The sequence below is a fragment of the Thamnophis sirtalis genome, unplaced genomic scaffold (genome assembly GCF_051295495.1).
Source record: "Thamnophis sirtalis isolate CommonGarterSnake01/CBP01778 unplaced genomic scaffold, rThaSir2_p1.2 scaffold_3, whole genome shotgun sequence".
In the NCBI taxonomy this organism is placed as follows: Eukaryota; Metazoa; Chordata; class Lepidosauria; order Squamata; family Natricidae; genus Thamnophis; species Thamnophis sirtalis.
The window spans coordinates 161,937,447-161,956,607 of NW_028261383.1; the positions used below are offsets into that span (position 1 = coordinate 161,937,447).

The following is a 19,161-nucleotide window of genomic DNA, read 5'->3' on the forward strand; positions in this document are numbered from 1 at the left end:
GCAAGAATATGTCCTTTAATATTTTAATGGCTGTTGCCAGATTCCTATGGGCTCATGTAGGGGTCATGGCTGGCTCTACAGGCAAAAGTGGAAATGCAAATCCTAGAGCCGAGGTGGCGCAGTGGTTAAATGCAGCACTGCAGGCTACTTCAGCTGACTGCAGTTCTGCAGTTCGGCTGTTCAAATCTCACTGGCTCAGGGTTGACTCAGCCTTCCATCCTTCCGAGGTGGGTAAAATGAGGACCCGGATTGTTGTTGGGGGCAATATGCTGACTCTGTAAACCACTTAGAGAGGGCTGAAAGCCCTATGAAGCGGTATATAAGTCTAACTGCTATTGCTATTGCTATAGGTATTTGTCTGAGCTAATCTTGTCAACTTTGTCTCCGGGCCAACTGTGTTGCTTATTTGGAGTCTCTTTGCTTATGAACGGATTGGCCCAGTCTTTCTGAATGGATACAAAAGAAAGACCAGCCTCTTCCAGCTTCTGCTTGAGGCTGTTTTCCTATGGCGGGAAGGCTGGGGCTGCTTTCTGCCTTTGTTAAGATTTTTCTCCTCCTTTAGGGAAAATATTTTATCCTGCCTCTTTTTAATATTAAGAATAAAGAATATTTTAATTGAGAGGGGGGAACAATGACAATGGATGGACGCTTCTTACAGTAGGTAGCATGTATCCATGAGCAGAGTCAAGAGTATTTCTCTTGTACTGCGTGTGTGTTTTAAGAAGTAAGGTCTTTTTTTCGTGACCCGTCAAAACCGCGGTCCACTAAAGCGCACCCGATTAAAGCGCATACGTGACGTCATCAGCAGCGCGACAAATACGACCGCGGAGAAAAAAGGGCACTTTACAAAGCGCTTTTAAAGCAAGCCGATTCACATAAAGGTAAGGGTTAGATTTAGGGTTAGGGTTAGGTTTAGGGTTACGTTAAGCGTTAGGGTTAGGTTTAGGGTTAGGTTAAGGGTTAGCGTTAGGTTTAGCGTTAGGTTAAGGGTTAGGTATAGGATTAGGTTTAGGGTTAGGTTAAGGGTTAGGTTTAGGGTTAGGTTTGGGGGGGTTAGGTTTAGATTTACGCGTTAATTTTAAGTTTACCGATCACAGCGTGCTGTTTTCGTCACACTGTGATGACGTCACGTACGCGCTTTCGTCGAGCACGCTTTAGTCTACCGCGGTTTTGTGGTGGAACCCTTCCCCCCCCCCATTTTTTAGCTATGTAAAACTGTTTGGAGGCTTACCAGAGGTGGTATTCTGCTGGTTCGCACCAGTTCAGGCAAACTGTTAGTGGCAGCGGTACTAGGCTCTGCCCACCCACCTTGACATCATCACCTGTAAGTCATCACCCTGATGTCATCATCAGTAGGTCCTGTTCATTCCCAGATGTGCGGCTCCCGCTACCAAGCAGATAGCAAAGATAAGAGGATTTCATGCTTGAGGCTTACCCTACAGTTTCAGGGTTCTTTTTCTTTCAAAAAAAAAGTGAACAGGAGCTGCAGAAGAATGAAGTGTCTGAAAGCAATCAAAGTTTGCCCAATCTTATGAATGAATGTGTGGCAAGTCCAGTTGGTAACTATACAGATCTATCAAAGGCCTGCTTGCAATTGCCGGATTTTGTTCTCAAGCATTCTTTCCCTTCGAATTGTGTGCCTCAGATCTGCTGGGAGAAGTCTGGGACTTTTCTTTTATTCCTTTGGAAAATAAATGCTTACGGGAAAATGGCTGTGGCTGTGCAAACTGCTCATTTTTCTTTTTATGACAGAAAAGTCGAAGCATTTTCAACACACAATTTTCTCCCCTTGGCCTTCAAGCTGTTTTGCCGGGAGAAAGATACGTTGAGATGAACAAAAAAGGCCACCTGAATTTAACCCACTGGCATATCTCGTTCTGCTAAAAAAGAAGCTGATAGCCCCTCAGACCTTTCATTTGTTTCTGGCTGGGTCTAAGTTGTTGTTGTTTTCCTTTCTTTTTTTTGAAAAAAATCAGGGTATTTCCAAAGGCTCCTTTGCTCACTTCTCAACAGAGCCACTGACGCAGCCCGCGTGGCCTCTGTTCAGTAAACGATTCTTTGAGATAAATGATAAATGTTTTCTGACAGGCAAAAATAGCCAGTGGTTGAATCTAGAAGCCTGCCTTTGTATATCCTAGCACATATGTTCACTCCCCTCCCCGCCCCAGTAGTGGCCTTAAATGGTTTCTGTGGGTTTTCCCCTCCGTCTTTGCTGGGTGCTGTTAAACTTCTCTCTCACACAGCTGCTCTCAGTAACTCAAAAGCTTTCGCTCTGTTTGTTCCTGCAAAGTAACAGAACTTTTGCAGTTCTCTTTTCAGTTCTCTTGTGAAAAGAGAACTGCATCCCTTGTGAAGAAGCAAGGGATGTCATTAGCAAATGAGAGATGGACCGGGCCCTGGGTAACTCTACTGTATCCCTCTGGGGTTGAAAGGGGCAAAATCTGAAGCTGTTTATGGATATTGAGACTCTTCTCAATAGCCCATGGAAGAATTTATTCAAATCCAGCGGGTTCACATCCATGGTCCCATCCTAAGGTAAGAAGCGAGTTCCTGCACTTGCAGTTTTTTTCTATGACTAAGTTCTGTCTTCTGAACTATAACTGGAATTTATATGATCAAGTGTTTTCTCTCCTTCTGAGCTTAGATTGGGCTGATTGTTCCAGGGTAGCATTTTGCACCAGGGATCCATTATGAATAGACATAATACATTAATGAAATGGGTTGTAATACATGCCGGCTTTAAACGGTAATAAAACAAAATTGCTTTGTATTTGAAGTGCTTCCAGATTCTTGGTTAAAGTTACTTTGTAAAAGTCATGCATATCGAAGGCACTTAAAAAGAGTGGTTTTGGTAGCTAGGAGACTAATTGCTTTTAGAGATATTGACCATAGTATTATGGATCCTATTTTCTTGCCACAAATTCCTATGGCCTACACCCATTTCTCCAACCTGGCTTCTTTCAATTACAAATCCTATCAGGTTTATTGGAGAGATGGGAATTTAAACAGAATATGTTTGGAACACACCAGGGGTGAAATTCTTTTTTTTTTTAAATTTTTTGAAGATTTTATTAATTTCATGTATACATTTCATATATACACAATTATATGATCTCATAACTGTTATTAATAATATGTGTTTATAACATTTTTTCCCCTACAGTTGACAATATACTTGAAATTGCTTTCTTACCATCCCATAACTCCATCTTATCTTACAACATTCCTACTTCTTCTTCTTCCTTCCTTCCCTCTTTCCTTCCCTCCTTTCTTCTCTCCTACTCTCCTTCCTTCCCTCCTTCCTTCCCTCCTTTCTTCTCTCCTCCTCTCCTTCCTTTCCCCCTTCCTTTCCTCCTTCCTTCCCCCCTTCCTTCTCTCCTACATTCCCTCCTCCCAGGGGTGAAATTCAGCAGGTTCTGACAAGTTCTGGAGAACCAGTAGCGGAGATTTTGAGTAATTCGGAGAACCGGCAAACACCACCTCTGGCTGGGCCCAGAGTGGGGTGGGAATGGAGGTTTTGCAATATCCTTCCCGCAGGAATTGGGGGGGGGGAATGGGGATATTGCAATAACCTTCCCCTGCCATGCCCACCAAGCCACGCCCACAGAACCGGTAGTAAAAAAAATGAATTTCACCGCTGGAACATACCATGTTAGAAAAGGCAGGAATATATCTCAGGGGTTGCCATAAAGAAGAGGGGGGTCAACCTATTCTCCAAAACACTTAAAGGCAGGACAAGAAGCAATGGATGGAAACTAATCAAGGAGAGAAGCAACCTAGAACTAAGGAAAAATTTCCTGACAGTGAGAGCAATTAATCAGTGGAACAACTTGCTTCCAGAAGTTGTGAATGCTCCAACACTGGAGATTTTTAAGAACAGATTGGACAACCATCTATCTGAAATGGTATAGGGTTTCCTGCCTGAGCAGGGGGTTGGACTAGAAGACCTCTAAAGTCACTTCCAACTTTGTTTACTCTGCTATATGGTGGTCTGCTTATCCAACCTATCTCACTGTTCAGAATGAAAGGACAAGACAGGATGCCACATTTTTATGTTTTAGGCAGGAGGAGAAGAAACCAGTTTATCATAGCTGTTGTGGGGAATGGGGAAGAAACAGGGTTTAGGAAGTCGTTGAGAGCAATTTTGAAATCCCAACAGAGATTAAACTCATAATCAACAAAAAAACTCACCATCCCTCATATTCAGCCGACAGTGACTGTATTAATCGCGCGGATTAGCGACTGCCATTATTTAGACCTGGGGGATTCAAACAGGGCCCCTTTTCGGATTAGGCGAACCGGGCGGCTGGCTGTGTGCGCCGTGGCCGGAGCCTTTTCCGGAGGCCCCCCCCCTTATACTTGGCTTGGCTTTTCCATCGATGCCACCTTTTCTAACAGAGCTGTTTTTCTCACCAATGCTGCTCGTTCTATCAACACTGACTTCGTGACCATCGCTGTTCTTTGTCAGCAATATAGCCCCCCCCCACCAGTACTGCTGCTTTTACCGACACTGCCCCCTCTTCCAACGCTGCCCTCTCTACCATCATTGGTCTCAACGTTATTCTTTGAATCGATACTGGTTGCCTGCCACTCTGGACTTTGACTTTGACTGCTTGACTTCCCCTGCCCATACATTCAGAGCTTGTGACCCGGTGTTTCTCGACCTAGACTGTTACCACCACCATTACATTGGCTTTACTCCCAAAAAGAAAGTTCGGACCTGGGCTGCGGGTGGACAGACGGTGACAATGTTGTGTGATTATACCGAACCCCCACAGGACCTTCTGACCAGCAACTCCACAAAAGAAAAGAGGGGTAACAAGACTCTCCCCCGTATAATTTATTCGAAGTGTAATCGGCCCCTAGCCATTTTAATTTCGAACATTAACAGCTAATCCGCCAGCGGAACCCGCACCTGAAATTTTAAACAACTGCGCAATTATTGTAATTTCTTGCTTTTCTTTCATCTTTCTCTTCTTTCTTTGTATGGGATATGCATGAGACTCGTATGAGATGAATGAATGTCCCACTTTTTATATTCATATTGTTGTAAATTTTCTGTGTTTTAATCTTACGTGGGGACTGCTTGAGGGAGTGTATGAGTATGTGTGATTCGGAGGACCTGCCGGGAGTTGCGGGGGCCACGGGGGTGGTTGAGGGGACCAGAGACACGGGAGAGGGTCGGGGTATTGCGGTCGTAACAGGGAGGGGCAGATATGGCGGGGACTTTAGGGCAGGCCATTACCGGGGAAGGAGGGTTCGCTACATTACAGAGATCCCTCCTTCCGGCCCTAGGAGTCCCACTCCAAGACCAGATGGCGCAAGTAGTCAGGACCCTGGTCTCAGGCTGTTGCTGCTAAATGCCAGGTCTGTAGTTCATAAAGCTCCTCTCGTCCAGGACTTAATTTTAGACGAGAGGGCAGACCTGGCATGTATTACTGAGACCTGGCTGGGCCCAGAGGGAGGAGTCCCCCTTGTAGAGCTGTGCCCAGAAGGATTTCAGGTGCTGCATCAGCCGAGAGCCCAGGGAAGGGGTGGGGGTGTGGCCGTTGTTATCCGGGAGTCGTTAGTTCCTCGTAGGGTCCCTGCTCCGGAGATTGTCGGGTGTGAGTCTTTGCTGTTAAAGTTGGACCTCAAGGGTCAAGTGGGTTTGCTGCTAACGTACCTGCCTCCCAACAGCGTTGCAGCGGCCCTCCCCTCGCTCCTCGAGTCGGTAGCCGAGCTGGCAATTGAGTTCCCTAGGTTGATGGTCCTAGGGGACTTTAATTTGCCGTCGCTCGGTGAAAACTCTGATGGGGCGCAGGAGTTCATGGCTTCCATGACAGCCATGGGCTTGACCCAAGTAATTCGGGGCCCAACCCATTCAGCGGGACACATGCTTGACCTCGTATTTCTCTCGGAGCAGTGGATTTATGATCTTGGTCTGAGGGGGAACGACATCATACCCCTGTCGTGGTCAGACCACTGCCTACTGAGGCTCGACTTCCGGAGGCCAAACCCCCACTGTAGGGAGGAGGAGCCGACCAGGTGGTTCCGCCCCAGGCGCCTTATGGAGCCGCTAAGGTTCCAGACAGAGCTTGGGGTTATGCCTGACACTTTCGCCCACAGTCCGGCTGAGACTCTGGCTGCTGCGTGGCACTCGGCAGCGTCGGAGGCCCTCGACCGGATTGCGCCACTGCGGCTCCTCCGAGGCGGCGGATCCCGGAGACCTCCTTGGTTCACCGAGGAGCTCCGGGAGATGAAGCGCCGGAGGAGATGCCTAGAGCACCGTTGGAGGTCCGATAAGTCCGAATCGAACCGAGCAATGGTAACCACCTGCACCAGGGAATACACCAGAGCACTTAGGGCAGAAAAAAGATCACACATAGCCACCCTGGTTGCTTCCGCTGAGTCCCGTCCAGCCGCCCTGTTTAGGATAACCCGCTCCCTGTTGAACAAAAGGGAGGCGGGGGAACCCTTGCAGGGCAGAGCTGAAGAATATGCCCAATTCTTAGCGGATAAAATTGCTCGGTTTCGGTCGGACTTGGACTCCACACCTGCAGTTCCAGCCGAGGCACAGGGGGATCAAGTAGAACAGCTCTGGGTTGAGTTTCAAGAGGTTACCCCCGGGGATGTGGACAAGGCCATGAGAGCTGTAAGTACCTCCACCTGTGTTCTGGATCCGTGTCCCTCATGGCTGGTTACTAACTGCAGTGAGGTGACACGAGGCTGGATCCAGGCGGTAGTAACCGCCTCTCTTCGGGAGGGGAACTTCCCCGCCGCACTGAAAGCGGCGGTGGTGAGACCCCTCCTGAAGAAACCATCCTTGGATCCAGCTGTTCTTAATAGCTATCGTCCAGTCTCCAACCTTCCCTTCCTGGGGAAGGTTGTTGAGAAGGTGGTGGCCTTCCAGCTCCAACGGTCCTTGGAGGAAGCAAACTACCTAGACCCCTTCCAGTCAGGCTTCAGACCCGGTTACAGCACAGAAACCGCTTTGGTCGCATTGATTGATGATCTCTGGAGAGCCAGGGATGAAGGACATTCCTCCATCCTGGTCCTCCTTGACCTCTCAGCGGCTTTCGATACCATCGACCATGGTATCCTTCTGCGACGACTGCGGGAGGTGGGGGTGGGAGGCACCGTGTTACGGTGGTTCTCCTCCTACCTCTCGGACAGGTCGCAGTCGGTGTTAGTGGGGGGGCAGAGGTCGTCCCCTAGGCCCCTAAATTTTGGGGTGCCTCAGGGCTCGGTCTTATCCCCCCTACTATTCAACATCTACATGAAACCGCTGGGAGAGATCATCCGCAGGCACGGGATTAGATACCATCAATATGCGGACGATACTCAATTGTATCTGTCCGCCCCGTGCCAACTCAATGAAGCGGTGGACGTGATGAGCCGGGGCCTTGAGGCCGTTATGGATTGGATGAGGGTTAACAAGCTTGTACTCAACCCGGAAAAGACCGAGTGGCTGTTGTGTTTCCCTCCCAAAGATTTGACTGACATTCCAACACTCAGGCTGGGGGGCCAAATTTTATACCCCTCAGAGAGGGTTCGCAACTTGGGAGTCCTCCTGGATCCACAGCTGACATTCGACCACCACTTAACGGCTGTGACCAGGGGGGCATTTGCCCAGGTTCGCCTGGTGCGCCAGTTGCGACCCTACCTGAATCGGGAGGCTCTCACAACAGTCACTCGGGCCCTTGTGACCTCTAGGCTGGAATATTGCAACGTGCTCTACATGGGGCTGCCCTTGAAGAGCATCCGGCGACTTCAGTTAGTGCAGAACGCAGCCGCGCGAGTGATCGCGGGTGCACCTCGGTTCACCCGCATAACACCTATCCTCCGCGAGCTGCGCTGGCTACCTGTCGATCTCCGGATGCGCTTCAAGGTGCTATTAGTCACCCATAAAGCCCTACATGGCAGTGGATCTGGATACTTGAGAGACCGCCTCCTGCCAATTACATCCCTGCGACCAATAAGATCTCATAGGTTAGGCCTCCTCCGCATTCCATCGGCCAGCCAGTGTCGGCTGGCAACTACAAGGAGGAGGGCCTTCTCAGCAGTAGCCCCGACCCTTTGGAACGAGCTCCCCGTGGAGATTCGTACCCTCTCCACCGTCCAGGCCTTCCGCACAGCCTTGAAGAACTGGCTCGCCCGTCAGGCCTGGGGATAAGGATAGTCACCCCTCCCGAATGATGAGTGTATGTTGTTTATTGTTTTATTATATGTTGTTTCTCAATGTTTGTACTCCCCCTTCCCGGTTTTTATGTGAGCCGCCCTGAGTCCCCTCAGGGAAAAGGGCGGCCTACAAATTCTAATAAAACCTAAAAAACCTAATAAACCTATTCACCTGGGGGATAAGAGAACACACCTTTTCAGCCTGAAGTCCATACTTTTATATGATGCTTTCTCCTCCAAGGACTTAAAGGGCAAGTCCTAGTGACATCATCAATTGGGCAGAGCAGATAATTTAGAGCAGCAGCCTCCAATCTTTGGGGCACCAGGGACCGGTTTCATGGAGAAAGGTTTTTCTGTGAACCAGAGGGGGTGTGGTTTCATATGTTGACTGCATCCCACGAATGGGGCTTCGCTTGTTTGCCTGGCTCAGTTTATGGCTTGCCCTGATTTAGAGCATTTTTTTTTCCAGAACAAAATAAAGGGAGGCAATAAATGAAAAAAAAATAGTTACCGTATATTTTGTGCTGGCATAATCTACTTCCCTTTTTAATTTGCTGGATTAAAACCTAAGCAGGTTGCTGGATATTCCCATTTTCATTTAAATTTTGAGAGTGCAGTCTTGGGATTGGACACTGCAAACTGGGAACCAGAGTGGCGTGTGCAGCCTTTAGGTAGTGATAATCCAATCCTAACTTGAGAGGATCACAGCACACCAAAGCAGGCTCAGACTCCTAAGATTTGATATTAAAAATCTTCCTTTTTAAGATTTGGGGAAAAAATGGCTTGTTATTTTTCCCATCATTTGTCAGCTGTGACCAGGGGAGCTTTTGCCCAGGTTCGCCTGGTGCACCAGTTGCGGCCCTATCTGGACTGGGAGGCACTCCAAATGGTCACTCACGTCCTCGTCACCTCAAGACTCGACTACTGTAACGCGCTCTACATGGGGCTGCCCTTGAAAAGTGTTCGGAGACTACAGTTGGTCCAGAATGCAGCCGCGCAAGCGATACTGGGTGTACCTAGATACACCCATGTTACACCTATCCTCCGTGAGCTGCACTGGCTCCCTATTGGTCTCTGAACACGCTTCAAGGTGCTGGTTATCACCTTTAAAACCCTACATGGCCTAGGACCTGGATATCTCCGTGACCACCTCCTGCCACATACCTCCCAGCGCCCAATAAGATCTCACAGGGTGGGCCTTCCCCGGGTGCCGTTGACTACACAATGCCGTCTGGCGGCTCCTCGGGGGAGAGCCTTCTCTGTAGCTGCCCTGGCCCTATGGAACGATCTACCTCCTGAGATCCGGACCCTCCCCACTCTCTCAGCCTTCCGAAAGTCTATTAAGACCTGGCTGTTCCGGCAGGCCTGGGGCTGCTGATCTTTGACTGAGCTTCAGCCCCACTAAGATTGAGTGCATGTTGTGTCTTTTTTAATTCGCTTTGTCTTGTATTTTAAATTCTTTTAATATTTTTTAAATTGCTTTTATGTAAGCCGCCCGGAGTCCTTCGGGATTGGGCGGCATACAAATCCATTAAAACCTTAAACCTTAAACCAACAAACTAACTTTGCTTTCCCACTGGAATATAGCATTTCTTAGGGAATTAACTGTAAATGTTTATTTTTGATAACAGAATCCCTGTAGTTGCTTGGCAGCTGCCTGTTAAGAGTTTCTATTGACAAATCTGTCCCATTCATCAGGGTTTCTGAAAATGCCATCTTACAGTTTTATTCCTGGGGGCAGAGATTGGCTGTCATTAAAGACTTCATTGTCTGCATCATTTGTGCATTTAAAAAAAAGTTTTTGCAATCTGCCTAGGGAGGACCCTAAATTAATACTGGTGGTGGGAATTGTACAAAAGGCTGATATATTCTATACTTTGGGGGAGTTTCATTTCCCATCAGTCATGTCAGCGTGATCAGGGGTGATGGAGCTGTAGTCCATCAAGATCTGAAAGAATTCCAAGGTCCTCTTTGCTTTATTGCTTCAAGAGAAGACTGTGTACTTGTGGTAGCTAAAAGGTGACAATAGGTTCATTTTTGGCCACTTCTATGAGTTTTAAGGGATGAAGGGTGCTTTAAGCTTCTCATCCAACTCTCTCCATTCCCTCCCTCCTTCCATCTCTATGTCTATGTCTATCTCTGTCTCTGTCTGTCTCTCCACCTCCCTCTCTACCTCTACCTTCATCTCTATCTCCATCCATCCTGATTTATCCTGCCATTATTTTTGTTAACTCAAGGGAGTGTTGGGATCTACTCCTCCCATCTCCTTCCCTCCCCAAAACAACCTTGTGAATGGGTTGAGCCAATGGTGGGATTCCATTTTTTTTACTACCATTCTGTGGGCATGGCTTGGTGGGCGTGGCAAGGGAATGATACTATAAAAATCTCCATTCCCTCCCCATTCCAGGGGAAGGTTACTGCAAAATCTCCATTTCCCTCCCGATCAGCTGGGACTCAGGAGGCAGAGAATAGATGGGGGCGGGGCCAGTCAGAGGTGGTATTTACTGGTTCTCCGAACTACTCAAAATTTCCGCTACTGATTCTCCAGAACTGGTCAGAACCTGCTGAATGCCACCTCTGGGTTGAGCACAGAGAAGGTAACTGGCCCAAATTGTTTCTTAATTCCCCTCTCAAATTCACAGAAATCCCATGTTCCTTGAAAGGGTTTGATGAGTGCAGGAAGGACCCAAAAAATCTGCCCATGACTTTCACTTTAAGATAATGCATGCTTTAAAAATATTCTTATTGATGTATTTGTTTGAATCAAATTACCAGAAAAGAAATACATGAAAAACTACAAGTCTTCGCAGTGTTGGAAATTTAATGATAGGACCAGAAGCATTGAAAACTAGGGGGAGAGGGTACATATATGTTTTAAATGAATTAGATAATGTATCTATTTTTTTTTTGCAAGATGTATCTGAAACTGTAAAATATCAGTGCAGTGTAATTATTTCATCAGATAAATTAAAAGAAATTAATTAAACTTGACAGCAAATATCTAATAAAATGTCAAAAGGACTTACTTCGAGAATGATTGACAGGCAGATCTATATGCAAGTAAGTCCTGTTAAGTCAGCTGAGCTTACTGATGAGTAAGCTTGCACAGGACTATAATCATCCTTTCCTAATCACAAATCATGAAATACTTCAAATAAATGGAATATTGCAAAATGCTATGTATATGAATTGCTTCATAGTTTCTTGCCTCCTGCTCCCGATAAAAAAATATTCTGAAATGGACTGTGGGGAGATGTTAAAATGCTAGGACTCTGCCACCACTTTGCCCTCCGGCTTAGTCTATTTTGTTACATTTCTTCAAAGAAGTGTGAGTTGCTGTAACACTGAAGTTCATGCATAAATTTGGTTTATGTTCTTGGAGCTTTGTCAAAAGGCTATGATGGCTTTGCAAAAAAGCAAGCTAATTTTACATGGGCAGGGATTTCAGCCATTGCTTGGCTGTGTTTTGTTAGCTATATATTCATATAACTCAGGAGTGGACTGCTACAGGTTCGCCTGGGTTCGGGAGAACCTGTAGCTAATGTTATGGCCAGTTCGGAGAACGTCCAAATTCTGCCCCTGGCTGGCCCCTGCCATACTCTAACTACCCTCCCCACCCCTCCCAGGAGTCCCCATGCGGCCCATTTTGGATGCAAGGTGCAGGGCCTGCCTGGAGGCTTAGGAAGGTGGAAACTCCTGAGGGCCAGAAATGGGTTCATTTCCAGCCTCTGGAGGGCCTCCAGAGCCCAGGGGAGGCAGTTTTCACCCTCCCAGAGGCTGAGAAAAGCCTCCGGTGCCTGGAGAAGGCGAAGACGGCCACCCTGCTGTGGTGCAGGAGGCTGACTAGGCCACACCCATCATGGCCATGTCCACCCAGCAACCGGGCAGAGAACCCCTTGCTAAAAATTTTGAAGCTCAGCCCTTTCAGTAGTGGAGCAGCAGAATCCTCCTGAAAAACAGGTGTGAGTCACCACAAATACACAATATGCCTAACTATTTCAAAGGGGCAGACAAATTTCAACTCCAGTTATTGGCTACGCTAATTGGGGATGATGACATTTATGGTCAACAGCATTCAGAAGCACCAGGTTGCTCTGTGGTATTGTTTTGTTTTTATCTTATTTTATATTGACTTACAGATGCCGTTCCCCATCTTGGCTCTCTACATGTACAATAGATGACAAATCTCATTATTCTAGGCAAATATGCCCAGTGACCAGGAGTGATGGATCTTGTAGTCCAGCAATATCTAGGGGTTCTGTGGAAGTTGGGGAAGGTTTCTCTAAATGAACAGGGATCAGTGCCTTGAAATATCTTTGTCCCTTCTCCGCTTGGCTAATGTTTCACATTTTGCCTGTTTAGGATGGCAGAAAAACACATCATAAAACAACCTGTCAAAAAAAGAGAGAGTTCTGGAACATATCATCTCAAAGTGTGCAAACAGAAAGCTAGTTGTCAAAGAGACGCTTGTGCGTTTGGCTTTCTCTCTGGTCCTCTAGATCAGTGTTTCTCAACCTTGGCAACTTGAAGATGTCCGGACTTCAACTCCCAGAATTCCCCAGCCAGCATTCGCTGGCTGGGGAATTCTGGGAGTTGAAGTCCGGACATCTTCAAGTTGCCAAGGTTGAAAAACACTGCTCTAGATTCTGCCTGTAAGATCCTTCCTCCTTTTTTGAGGAAGGACCCAAGCATCTCAATTCTTTCCTTGCTCTTGATTTAAATCAACTCCCAGCAGGGTTGGAATTTTCTTCCCATACTAAAACAGAATGAATAGAACACAAATCAAGGACTTTTTATAGGATCTTGAAACTATTGTAAAGGGTTTTGTGGCTTTTGTCAGCCCTCCCAAGTAAACCAAACAGGATGCATGACTAGATAAACTAATTCTACTTTATTGTAAGGCTACGTTAATTGCACCGTGCAAATATGAAAGTACAGACTTCCCACTGCCACTTTTAATTGCTTGATCCATTAGGGCGGGTCCTTCTTAAGTTTCTTTTTTTTAAAGCCATGAACCCATTAGGGCAGTGGTCAGCAACCTCCGGTTTTGGAGCCGCATGTGGCTTTTTCATCCCTCTGCTGCAGCTCCCTGTCGCTGGTCAGCATCACAATTTTGAAAGGAGCTTCCAGGGTTTTTTTTTGGGGGGGGGGGTAGAAGCACCAGGAGAAGACTCTATGGCAAGGGGCAGGTTTTTGGGTTGGCTCCACAATTGATGGACATTTGGTTACAATAGGGAGAGGAAAAAGGATGCCGGGCTAGGAGGAGACTCTACAGTAGGGGAACCGGACTTCCGGTCAGCTCCAGAATTGAATGGGGGCTTCCAGTTAGGACCTTTGTGGCTCCCGGTGTTTTCTTTTCTGTGGGAATTGGGTCCAAATGGCTCTTTCAGTGTTTAAGGTTGCCAACCCCTGCAGTAGGGACTTCTGCCTCTTTGTCTGCTTGATTCCTAGGCAGCATCACTTCCCCTGCCCCCCCCCCCCAAGGTCACCCACACATTCTATTACAGGTTTGGGATTTCTGCAGGTGAGGATTCTTGTCTGAAACTTTATCCTGTGGAAAACTGAACAGAGTAGGTATCGGCTCTAAGGAGAGAAAAACCGAGGTAGCATCTTATAAACTTTTTGACCTCAGGTCTCTGGTAGAACAATATAGCGGATCAACTCGTGACTGGGGCCCACATGAAGAGACTGCTACCAAAAGATGACAAATGCAGGGACCCTGGTGGGCGTGGGGAGGAATGAGCGGGCTCATTATGAACACAAAGCAAACACTCTTTCTTATGGCAAGCATGCTTGCTGGATCCGTGCTCAGAGCCAGCTTTTCAGTAGTTACCTAGTAACACGACGGGGAGGGAATATGAATCACCATGGCAACATTTCAAATGTGGGACTTAGCAATGCATGTGGGGTCACTTTCCCATCTTTCTTCCATATTCAGTATCCCTAGGAATGGACAGGTCCTCCTTTTGTGGGCGAGGAAAGAGATGTAGACAACAGACACTTAACAGAGTATGTGGCTTTCTTTTTAATCACGAATGCAATTTCTATCTTTTAGTCCCAGGATGCTGCCAAAATCCCCTGGGAGCAAGAGAGAAGCACGGACAGATCTCTCTGGTTCTGATCCATTTTGGGGGACGGGGGACAATGTCATTGCTTTCCCAGTTCCTCATTTTTATCCTTACACCCTAACCCTTGCAATCTCAAATGCAGTGGCCTGCACAGTTTTGTGCAGGCCCTGGTGTGCACATGTATCACCTCTCCTGCAGGAGCTGCATTGGTTGCTGATTTGCTTCTGGGGGCAATTCAAGGTGCTGGTTGTCACCTTTAAAGCCCTTCATGGCTTGGGACCAGGTTATCTGAGGGACCGTCTCTTGCCGGTCACATCTACCTGACCCATCAGCGCATGAAAGCAGGGAAGGTTGTAGGTCCCATCCCCTAGGAACATACACCTGGTGGGACCCAGAAGAAGGGCCTTCTCCGTGATGGCTCCCTCTCTCTGGAACATCATCCCCCCCAGAGATTAGAACGGTCCCCACTCTAGCACTCTTCCAGAAGGCGCTGAGGACCTGGTTCCGTCATCGGGCCTGGGGAACCAAAAGCGGGATGGAGCCCATTAAATGGCTCGTGTGATCCGCTGTTGCTAGGGAGGGAGGGGGCGGGGGGGGGTGATTTTATTACATTCATTTATTTGATGTTTTTATTAGTTTTTCTATTTTTAGATGTGGTTTTTTATATTCTGTAAGCCATCTTGAGTTGGCCTGGGCGAATAGGTGGCAATATAAATTTAATAATAAATAAATAAAATAAAATAAAAAATAAACCCCTACACTGAGGTTCCAAGTTCCAGGTTATATTAATGAAGGCAATGACACCTGATGTGGATTCCAGGGCTGCTTTAAAGTAATGAACAAAAGGGCCAATGTTACCAGTCCACCTGTTTAAAGATAGCTATAAAGTAGCTGAACTCAGCGGTCTGTCTTTATTGTACCTTTAAGTGATGATCAGTTAAAGTTGCCCAAGATACTTAATAGTTATTAATACCTCTAGTCCAGCACTGGTTCCCCTAAAGTGGGCAGCTGAGCAACACTTTCATGGACAGGTCATTAAAACCTCCCCCTTTTGTTTGGCGTCATTATCAAGTAATAAAAAGAAAAGTTGCCCTGTCGTTAATGCCAGCTTCTATGAATAGATTCAATAAATCTATTTCATGTTTTCAAGATGTGACCCTAGATTTTTATTATACAATAAATGCCATTACTTGCTGCTTCAGAATATTCTCTGCCTTATGCATTAAGGCTGAAATCTTGTACCTTCCTATTTAAGAGGGAGCCTCATTAAACACAGTGGGATTTACTTTGGAAGTGATATGATGATTGAGTTGCAATATGCCATCTTCTAGATCAGGGGTCTCCAACCTTGGCAACTTTAGGACTTGTGGATTTCAACTCCCAGAGTTCCCCAGCCACCCCTATTCTAGATAGGATTGAGGCTGCAACTTCCAGAATCCCCATTTGTTACGGGAAGCTGGCAAAGCCAAAATCTGATTTGGCATGCTGAGAACCGTAGTCTCATCATATTTGGAGAAACCAGTTGGGGATGATTGGGTATTTAGAGCTTGTTTTCTGTTCTTCCCAAGCCAACTAAATGGTGGAAAGAAATTATGCAAAAAAGCTCAGACCTCTGTTTGCCAGTTCTGTTCTATTATGTTCTGAAAATGGAACAGAACAGGGCCAAGTGGAGTTAGGTAAATGCATGTGGGCCTGATGGTGAATTGGCAAAAAAAAGAGAGTTAAAAATGGACTGGGTCTAGCCAAAAATAAAAATAAAAATTCTCCCTATGGGAGCGATGTCCTTAAGCACTGGCTCAGAATGCCAATGATTGCTCCATTCTCTATCTTCTAGTCCTTTGACCCAGGACAGATATGTTACTACAGAGAATTCTACAAAACCACCCTTTGCTTCTTAGTGCCCACAAATGGGGGAAAGCAGAAAAACACATGGCTATGACACATATTCACTTATCTGATCCTTCCACAAACCCAAAGAGACATCATGTCTCTATACATCCTGATTAGACCCTTGGAGAAAGTGAAAGTATATGAACAAAAGCTGGTGGAACATTTGGAGGGGGGTAAGAACACATATATAGACAAGCAACGCATATGCACACATGCTGATTAACTCCGGGGGGCAGTGAGGACAGAGGGAGTGCATACCTACGATCAAGGGCATGCAAATACAAAGCAGGAGAGTAGAAATATTCAGAGGTCGAAACACATAGATATCCTCCAACAGGCAACATATTGCTGGATATAGAGTCAGTTTGGTGTAACGATGAAAAAAGATGGTGGCCTAGAAACCAGAAGATTCTTCAGTGTGTAAGCCATCTGGATAACTTTGGGTCAGTCATTGTATTTCTGGTCAACCCACTTCACAAGGTTGTTGTTAGGAGGAAGAAAGACTATCAGGTATGTTTGCAGGCATATATATATATATATATATATATATATATATATATATATATATATATATATATATATATATATATATATATATATATATATATATATATATATATATATATATATATATATATATATATATATATATATACACATACATACATACATACATACATACATACATACATACATACATACATACATACATACATATATATATATATATATATATATATATATACATATATATATATATATATATATAAAGGCAGGATAAAATGCGAGATATGACCTGAGATGGATTGGAAATAATTCCAAACACTGCAGGTTTCCTTTACCTAGTTCTTTTCTTTTTTCATTGGTACCACTGGGGTGGTTGGGTGCTCCAGGTATAGTTCCCAGGGGAGGCTGTACCATAAATTGGGTTACTTACTCAACTTCTTTGTATTCTTATGGAATAGGCTAATCTTTTCCTGTGCAAAAGAATTGTATGGACAGTTCCCCGGATTGATTCAGTTTATGCAAGTACATCATTCTTCCCCGGGGGATTCGTAGTAAAGAAATGCAAACTTCATGACAAAGTCACTTAGATGATATGGGCGGCTATACAAATCGAAATGCTGATGATGCTGATGATGCTGATGATGCTGATGATGCTGATGATGCTGATGATGCTGATGATGCTGATAATAATAATAATAATAATAATAATAATAATAATAATAATAATAATAATAATAATAAACAAACCACAAACCAGCAGTGATAATTCCAGTGGTAATTGGCACACTGGGTGCTATTCCAAAAGCACTGGAATTACATTTAAAACAGTTAAAAATTGACAAAATCACCATCAGTCAAATGCAAAAAGCCGCACTGCTTGGATCTGCACGCATATTACGAAAATACGTTACGACGTCCTAGGCCCCTGGGTGGGGCCCGACTAGTAACCAATGCCAAATCCGGCGAAACAACTGGCCGCTGTGATACAATTGTATAATAATATTGCATACAAAGCCAGAATTGTGAAGATAGCAATAGCTAGTAACAAATCCTGCCTATGCAAAGAAGCTGAAAAATTAGTGGACCATCTAGTTAACTGCTGTAAGATGATTGTACAGACCGACTATAAACCATGACATGACAAAGTAGCAGCAACGGGGAAAAGAAATGCCATTTGCCTCCAAGCAAAAATACTTGTTGGGGGGGGGGGGCACAAAAGAAACTCAACACTTCTACTCCTAATTGGATTCCCTGCAAACTTTTATTATTAGAAATTTTTGCCTAATGTTCCCTTAGAATTCCATGTTTTGTGACATAAGAGTGAAAGAGAACAGGGCATTACTAGTCTTGAAGGGCATACGGGCTAATAGTTTTATCTGGAGTGGAGAATTTATATTTCCCCAAATGCTTTTCTAACATTTTTCTCCCACACAAACGTTTTTCAATCCCCAGCAGTCCTAAGCAACCTGGCCAAAGCTGAAGGATTCGGCAACATCTGGTATGTTTCAGGCTGCTTAGTTTTCTCTAGAGTAAAAGAAAAGGAGGGAGAAATACTTTGAAACCTGCAAGCTTCTGCTAATATAACTTTAAAATAAAGATGGAGCTGGTATCCCTGGTTGTGTTTCTTGTCAAGACTACCTCACTGGGCTAACAAAAATCTGACAGGGTGAGTGAGCATGTTCTGTCCTCCCTAAATGCCATTTGAGGGACCTGGGAGGTTTGCTTACTCTGTTGCGGTGCCTGACCTATTAATCCCTCTGAGATTCAGATGGCTCTTTCCCCATGCTCTTTAAAAACAGTCTCTTTCCAGAAGTGGAGAGATGAAGGGAGGAGAGGAAGGGAGAAAGGCTGAGGGAAGAGGAGAAGGAAGGAGACAGAAGAAGAGGGAAGCAGAGAGGGGAAAGGAGACAGGGAAGTGGAGGGGAGAGGAGGAATAGGAGAAAGGGAAGGAGAGGGAAGTGGAGAAGAGGAGAGGGGAGAGAAGGAGAGGAAAAAGGAGGGGAGGGGAGGAATAGGAGAAAGGGAAGGAGAGGGAAGTGGAGAAGAGGAGAGGGGAGAGAAGGAGAGGAAAAAGGAGAGGGAAGTGGAGGGGAGGGGAGGAATAGGAGAAAAGGAAGGAGAGGGAAGTGGAGAAGAGGAGAGGGGAGAGAAGGAGAGGAAAAAGGAGAGGGAAGTGGAGGAGAGAGGAGGAATAGGAGAAAGGGAAGGAGAGGGAAGTGGAGAAGAGGAGAGGGAAGAGAGGAAAAAGGAAAGGGAAGTGAAGAGGAGGGGAAGGAAGGAGGGAAGGAAGGAAGGACAGGGAAGTGGAGGGGAGAAGGGAAGAGAGGGAAGGAACGAGATGGACTGTCATTGTAAACTTAAATATGTGATGTATTTATAAAGGAATGTGTATAATAGAAACATTTTTTTAAGAAAACACCAGTCTCTTTCTCTAGGCATTGGTCTAGGTCAGGCTATTGGTAAAACCTTTTTTGTGAAGGCAAAGAAAATTATTGTGGTTGACCTGGTATTTTTATTCTTACTGGTTATTTTTTGC

General features: G+C 45.7%; 1 protein-coding gene across 3 annotated transcripts in view; it reads left to right on the forward strand.

Annotated features, from left to right (window-relative positions):
* The window catches only part of PDE1B (phosphodiesterase 1B), a 158,250-nt gene that overhangs the window by 85,113 nt on the left and 53,976 nt on the right, over positions 1-19,161 (forward strand). Inside the window, exon 1 of one of the 3 annotated variants that reach the window (XM_087710637.1) lies at positions 2,311-2,535. The exons of the other annotated variants lie outside the window; for them this stretch is intronic. Within the exon in view, the coding sequence (XP_087566763.1) occupies positions 2,483-2,535 (53 nt within the window). The 5' untranslated portion in view covers positions 2,311-2,482. Of the gene's footprint in view, positions 1-2,310; positions 2,536-19,161 lie in introns of those variants that run through there. 3 annotated transcript variants of the gene reach the window in all.